This window comes from Ctenopharyngodon idella, chromosome 19 (assembly GCF_019924925.1).
Source record: "Ctenopharyngodon idella isolate HZGC_01 chromosome 19, HZGC01, whole genome shotgun sequence".
NCBI lineage: Eukaryota > Metazoa > Chordata > Actinopteri > Cypriniformes > Xenocyprididae > Ctenopharyngodon > Ctenopharyngodon idella.
In genome coordinates, this window is record NC_067238.1 from 19,481,454 (window position 1) to 19,489,184 (window position 7,731).

At 39.8% G+C, this 7,731-nt stretch overlaps 1 protein-coding gene across 1 annotated transcript; it reads right to left on the reverse strand.

Moving 5' to 3' along the window:
- Positions 1-158: 158 nt before the first annotated feature.
- Positions 159-7,579, reverse strand: LOC127501234 (secretagogin-like). Its single transcript, XM_051873144.1, has 11 exons — positions 7,300-7,579; positions 7,165-7,232; positions 6,388-6,480; positions 5,075-5,164; positions 4,941-4,997; positions 4,765-4,842; positions 4,351-4,406; positions 3,910-3,955; positions 1,652-1,711; positions 1,384-1,452; positions 159-1,300 (listed from the first exon to the last, which is right to left on the reverse strand). The coding sequence occupies exons 1-11, from the start codon at positions 7,367-7,369 to the stop codon at positions 1,178-1,180; spliced, it is 810 nt and encodes a 269-aa protein (XP_051729104.1). The 5' UTR covers positions 7,370-7,579; the 3' UTR covers positions 159-1,177.
- Positions 7,580-7,731: the final 152 nt, after the last annotated feature.

Consider the following 7,731-nt stretch of genomic DNA (forward strand, 5'->3'; position numbering starts at 1 on the left):
AAAAACAGGCCAGAATGCGGATCGGGCGCCACCTGCAGGAGAAACAGCCAGAAATCTGTCATGACGTCACATCCTGTTCAGCGCATCAGCACAAGAACTATCTAAATAAATATATATAGGCTATATACTGAAATGAAAACTACAGTAAAGATATAAAATAATATATATTTTTTTATTATTAACAGTGATATTCACATTTTTTGGACTGAAATGATTTGATTTCTTTCAGTGGTTCAGATTATTATCTTTTTATTATTATTATTATTATTATTATTGAACACCACAAATATTGTACATATATAATTATATAATGGCAATTCAGATTAAGTAAATCCAATAAATATATGCATTTATACAATACAAATATCAACACTGCACATAACAGGAACTAAACTTACTGTAAATGAGTGTAATACATTAAGAACAAAGTAATAACTAGATAAAATGATTCATACACATAAAAAGGAATTTAGGCATAAACCTATTACAAATAAAATCAAGTTTATCTTTCCATGCATTTACATTTATGAATAAAAATTAACTAGAAGCATCTGCCTTGATTTCATGACTAATAATCACTGATTAATGATCACCTGACACGGGGGATTACATAATTAAAGGAGTAAAATTGATTTAAGGGAATGAAGTGAAAAAAAATAATAGAGGTAAATGTTCCAGATCTACTGTAGTTATGAAGAAATCAATTTAAACTTTTAAAGTATGCACACATTCACTCTTATTCATATATCTAATATGAAAATGCAAAATGTTTCTCATCTAATCACGTTCAGTTATGAATAAACCTACATGAATCATGTAAATAATAGCATATTTTCAATTCAAAATGGTGAAATTTGGATACACTGGATATTACAGTCAGTCTGGGTGGAGTTCACACTCGTCTTCTGTGAGCAGTAAAGCTCCGCCCTCTTTGATCTGATTGGCCTGAGACAGAACAGACTAAAAATAGAACTTTTAAAAGTGTTTGTCATCATAACAACAAACAGAGCGGAGCGTAATAATTATTGGGGTGTTCCTCAGTGTCTATGGTGGTTACGGCCCTGACCACACAAACACACACACTGGTGTGAGTGACAGACACTAATGACACACACACACACACACTGATCAGTAATTACTGTCACACACACACACACATGTGGTGTAATTAGGCTCCTCAGAGTTTGAGCCCTAGACACAGCGCTAGCTCGTTCTTCTGGATCTTTCCGTCTCCATTGAGGTCACAGTGACCCAGCAGAGCCTGTCTGAACTTGTCCAGGTCCGTCCCGGTGAGACTGGGCTGAAACACACACACACACACACACACACATGAACATCTAACCAGCGCAGATCAACCACAGACAGTCAGTGAAAGCGCTTCACCTTCACCAGCTCCATCATGTCTTTGACGAAGCCGTCGACCTCTGCTCCCTCCAGAGCGCCGGTGTTACTCTAGAGGAAAAACAACACATTTCTCTTTTTATTTAGTTTAACTTGATGCACTAAAATAACTAAAACTGAAATAAAAATTAATAAAAACTAAACAGACATATAAAAAAACTAATAAAAAATTACTAAAATAAAAATGTTAATTCAAAAATAAGAGCTAATTCACACTATTAATGTCTCACATGCTCATTTCTCCTCTTACCACATCATAGTGAGCAAAGATCTTCTCAAAGTCTCTCTGTCGATCCTCCTGACTGCAGGCCTGAACAAACACAACAATAAATATAGCTGCGAGCAGCAAATATCGGGGTTTAACCTCTTGAAGGCTTTTAAGCACATGTGTAAAAAAGGTATTATGTTTTAATTAGCAAGTCTGTAACCATCTCGATCAGAGATAGAGAAGTCCATTTACAGCCAATACAGGCAATTTACCATAGGAAATATGTTTTTTAAAGGATTTTAACAGTTATCGAGGTTGAGCCAAAAACCTAGGAATAATCTTGAAATAATCTCCAATATTTAACGAATGATTCGATGGACAGCGGCGGTCCTAGAGGCAAAGTTGCTCAGAATGTGGAGTTCTACCATGTGGTATGAATGTTGTGGGCATGTGTGAAAAGTCGTGTGATACACAATCCTTTATGGACGTGAAAAACACAAAGGCGCCCAATTCAGTCGAATTTCTCACAGGTCTGTAGGGCCGTGAGTCAAACAGACCCAGAGTGTTTCGTTACAATTGGCCTCCATTAACCTTAGCTGCTCCAATTTCATTTGCTGCCACCGGCCGTGTTTTTCAAGATACGTGAATGTCCTCAAAGGCAAGACGTGGCATCTTGACATTTTCAAGTCAATCAGACTTCGGGTTGCATAGTTATAGCCAATTTTTTTCCATGTTATAGCGCCACCAAGTGGCCAGTTGCTGCGTCCTTTTTCACACAACCACAGAATGAGCTGCTACACATCTGTGCCAAGTTTGGTGAAAATATTTAATTTCTTTCACGAGTTATAGCCATTTTAATAAAAATGGCTCCGCCCACTTCAAACGTTTTGGCGGCCCTTAGAGACTGTTAATCGAAATTTCAACTTTTTTTTTGATAATTATTGATAATCAGACTCTAGAGAATCTCGCTGCACTGGTTTGGTTCCGATCGGGCCAAAAACCTAGGACTAGTTCGCAAAAGTTGGTTTTTAAAATAATCTCCAATATTTAACGAATGATTTGATGGACAGCGGCGCTCCTAGAGGCAAAGTTGCTCAGAATGAGGAGTTCTACCATGTGGTACAAATGTCGTGGACATGTGTGAAAAATCGCATGATACACAATCCTTTATGCATGTGAAAAATGCGAAGGTGCCTCCGGTGGCCGAATTCTGTCAAATTTCTCACAGATCTCTAGGGTCGTGAGTCAAACAGGCCCAGAGAGTTTCTTTCCGATCGGCCTCCGTTAACCTTGTCTGACAGCTGCTCAAGCTTCATTAGCCGCCACCGGCCGTGTTTTTTGAGATACGTAAATGTCCTCAAAGGCAGTCTTGGGATCTTGGACAAAGACACTCAATGCCAATTTTCAATTCAATCAGACTTTGGGTTGCGTAGTTATAGCCATTTTAAAGTTTTTTTTTATGTTATAGCGCCACCAAGTGGCCAGTCACTGCGTCCTTTTTCACGGGACCACAGAATGAGCTCTTACATATTTGTTCCAAGTTTGATGAAAATATTTCATTCTGTTCACAAATTATAGCATTTTAGTAAAAGTGGCTCCGCCCACTTTGAATGTTTTGGCGGCCCTTAGAGACCGTGAATCGGAATTTCAACTTTTTTTTTTTGATAATTATTGACAATCAGACTCCGGAGAATCTCGCTGCACTTTTTTGGTTCCGGTTGGGCCAAAAACCTAGGACTAGTTCGCAAAAGTTGGCTTTTCAAAAAATCTAAAATACCCCAAAATTTCAAGTGCTACTCACTGCAGAGTCTATGATGGCCAGCTCCTCCTCTCTGGACGTCCAGTGGGGTGGAGAGATAGAGTTGTGGGTAGGGTTAGGGTGTGGTCGTACATTCTCTGGACATCTAGCGAGGGGGAGCTGACATAAGCTCCACCCATTTGCTCTGCAGTGAGCACCTTCTCGAAAAATTTGATGATTGAATCCGTCTTGAGCAAAAGATTCCAACAGAGCCTACGATTTCATAGTTTTGACCGCTGTAGCGCCCCCGCCAGGCCGATCGAGGCGAGCTTTGGTGACGAGTACTACCAGCCCTCAAAGATTCAAGCCTCTATGACTTACGGTTTGGTCTGACCGATCACTTTTAGAGGAGAATGCTGATCGTTGGAAATTTGAACAATTCCAATAGAGTTTGAGCGACTGAACCCTTAATGATCGTCCACTCACACACAACATTACAGCTGCATGAACCAGAAGAAAGCAGCATGAGTTTAGTCTGGTTTATATTTCACATCTCACTCGCCTGCATCTCAAACTTCTGCAGGAAGTTCTCCTTCAGCGCCAGGATCCTGCCGACACAAACATGACGATCAATATTAATATCGTTCACAGCGCAGAGAGGACAGAAATCACACGGATTAATGATCCTTCAGCTATAAATGTCCAGATTCCCAGTGTACTCTACGCTCACGTTTGTGTCTTCAGCTTATTTTTATCCATGTTTGAATACATCATAATGAATCAAACCAAAATACACAGAATCATGAGCAACATTCAGACTTCATGATTGAATGCATCATTCAGTAAAGCCCAGGTGTGAAGCAGATCTTACTCACATGAAACTAGCTAAACTTGATCAGTTATACAGTTTACAGTCATTAGACACAAACGTCTAAATGACCAATCACAATCAGTTACTCCAAAGTCATGTGACTGACGATGTGTTCGATGAGATCAGCATCACCTCGCCATATCATTCAGATCCAAACGACCGTCCTGGTTCTTGTCAAACATCTTCATCTGAAAGTCAGAATCACATCAGCTGGTTATAACCGCTAACTCAAACAACTAACTAAAAAGGTTTTTGTTAATTGGAATATTAGATAAACTTAATGAAAATTAACTACTGAAATAAGTTTAAGATGAAGCACTAAACTGAAATCTGTCGTCTGATTGAGTTTGAAATCTGCTCTGATTTCATCAAGAAAACGTAAAAATAACTTTGATATTGTTAGTAATATTTCAGCTTTACTTGATTATCCAGACATCATTTATTATAAAAATCACGAGTATCAAATATGATCATCAGGTTTATTTGTTCATCTCTCAATCATCATTATATGTTTTGAAACTATTATTTCATAAGGCACGGTATTACCATGGTATCGGTGTACTCCTCCAGTCGGTCTGTAGTGATCTGTCTGTTGTGCTGATGGAAAAGATCCCGCAGGAAACTCTGACATCATCAGAACAGAGACGGCAGCGTGAGTACACACACACACACACACACACACACACACACACACAGGAAGTGACATCATCAGCACACCTCACCTTCAGCTCTGCGGCAGAGATGTATCCACTGCTGTCGGCGTCATAGCGGCGCCAGATCTGAGAAGAGACGAGAGAGTCTGAACACCTGATTTAACTCAACTATCTGATGAAGATGATGAGTGTGACGCTCTGACCCTCATGAACTCCACGCTGTTCTCCAGCGGCGCCTCCCTGCGGAACAGCAGCAGGAAGTTCTCCTCCTCGGGAAGAACCGCAGCCGCCAACTGAATAAAGACGGACACGACAACATCAGTTACTCATCCTCACGCTAATACAAAACCATCAGATCCACTCTAGACAGATATTCTTCGGTGGAAAAGAAATGAAGGATTTTGAGGATTTTTCTCCATATAGTGGACTTCACTGGGGTTCAACGGGTTGAAGGTCCAAATGTCAGTTTCAGTGCAGCTTCAAAGAGCTCTACATGATCCCAGACGAGGAATAAGAGTCTTATCTAGAGAAACCATCGGACATTTTCTAAAAAAAATAAAAAATTATATACTTTTTAACCACAAATGCTCGTCTTGCACTGCTCTGTGATGCTCCACGCATTACGTAATCATGTTGGAAAGGTCACGCGTGACGTAGGTGGAAGTACCGATCCAGTGTTTACAAAGTGAACGTGTGAAGACTAAGTCAAACGCCCTTTACAAAAAAAGGTAAAACAACGATGTCGGACGATTTTGAAGTTGGAGGAGAAAATGAGATGGAGTTTTTCGCTCTACCGCGGTACTTCCACCTACGTCACGCGTGACCTTTCCAACATGATTACGTAATGCGTGGAGCATCACAGAGCAGTGCAAGACGAGCATTTGTGGTTAAAAAGTATATAATTTTTATTTTTTTTTAGAAAATGTCCGATGGTTTCTCTAGATAAGACTCTTATTCCTCGTCTGGGATCATGTAGAGCTCTTTGAAGCTGCACTGAAACTGACATTTGGACCTTCAACCCGTTGAACCCCAGTGAAGTCCACTATATGGAGAAAAATCCTGGAGTGTTTTCCTCAAAAACCTTCATTTCTTTTAAACTGAAGAAAGAAAGACATGAACATCTTGGATGACATGGGGGTGAGGAAATTATCAGGACATTTGGATCCTGAAGTGAACTAATCCTTTAACAATGTCTAAATATATATCCAAATGCAAAACCTAATAGAAGTAAATTATTATGTCTGAAATCAATGTTCACAGTAATAGGGAACACACAGCCATGTTCATATATTTATATAGAGCTGTACAGCCATCTAGTGGTTAAACCATTGTATTACAGATGATAAATGGTGCATAATTTAGAGGTAAATATTTAGTACCGTAAAATCCTGTAATAGAGCCAGTAATTATTTCTGTTTCCCCCCCTAAATGGTATATTACTGTTCCAATGGAAAACCGTATTTTACTGTGTAAATTTGTTTACAGTTATTTGTAGTGTGGATGTAGATGACAGTACCTGCTCCATCGGCAGGCGTCCGTCTCCGGTGACGTCACAGCTGGACAGAATCATCTCTCTGACCTTCTGAACCTGCTGCTTAGACGCATCACACTACAACACCACACACACACACACACACACACACACACACACACACACACACACGAGATTCACCTGTGAACATGTCAGAATGATAAAGTACACTAGTGTTCAAAAACGCATCCTTTTATTCATCAAGGACACATTAAATTGATCAGAAGTTTCAAATAATTGCTGTTTTTTGAACTTTCTATTTATCAAACAATCCTAAAAAGGTATCTGTTTCCACAAAAATACTGTTTTCAACATTGATAATAATCATAAATGTTTCTTGAGCAGCAAATCATCATATTAGAATGATTTCTGAAGGATCATGTGACACTGAAGACTGGAGTAATGATGCTGAAAATTCAGGAATAAATCACACTTTACTATATATTCACATAGAAAACAGCTGATTTACATTGGAATAATATTTCACTGATTTTTACTGTATTTTTGATCAAATAAATGCAGCTTTGCTGAGCAGAAGAGACTCTTTCAGAAACATTAAAAAATCATAATTATTCCAAATATTTGAACAACATCTTTTAACAGCAGATCTGAAGTCTGAATGTCAGAGCAGATGAACAACAAACACGCTTTATAATCAGAGCACTGGACTTCATACAAGCACTAAAACCACCAGAGACTCTAAACGTGAAGAGAAAGAGGCTCTGGATCAGTTTTCACAGTGAACAAACACTCTTTACTCACAGTCTTCAGCGTCTTCATCAGCTGCCGTAAAAACTCGTCCAGGTTCTTCCGGTCAATGAACCCATCATCTGCACAGAGCAGGTGGTCAGCAGCAGGTTAAAGGTCATATCTCATGCATCAGGTCTGTGAACTCACCGTGGCGGTCGAACTGAGTCCAGGAGTGCAGGAAGGCGGCGGCGGTCAGACCTCTGAAGACGCTCTCCATGACTGTGATGAGAGTCGCAGCTGCAGGAGTCCTTCTCTCCACCGGCCGTAATTACTCCCACATAATGACCCGTCACTGGAGACAACACACAATCACTCTCCAGAGCAAACCCACGCGCCGCACAGCTGGACTGACACGTCACTGACCCCAGATCAGACATACAATAAAGAAGAGCATCAATAATTCATCAGATCCACAAAACAATTTTACTAGACACAGATGACATCTGCTGTATCACACACACACACACACACACACACACACACACACACACACACACACACACACACACACACACACAGAGAACATTCTGTAATAACATTTTCATAACTTAATGGAAACGTTAGCAAAACATTTGTATA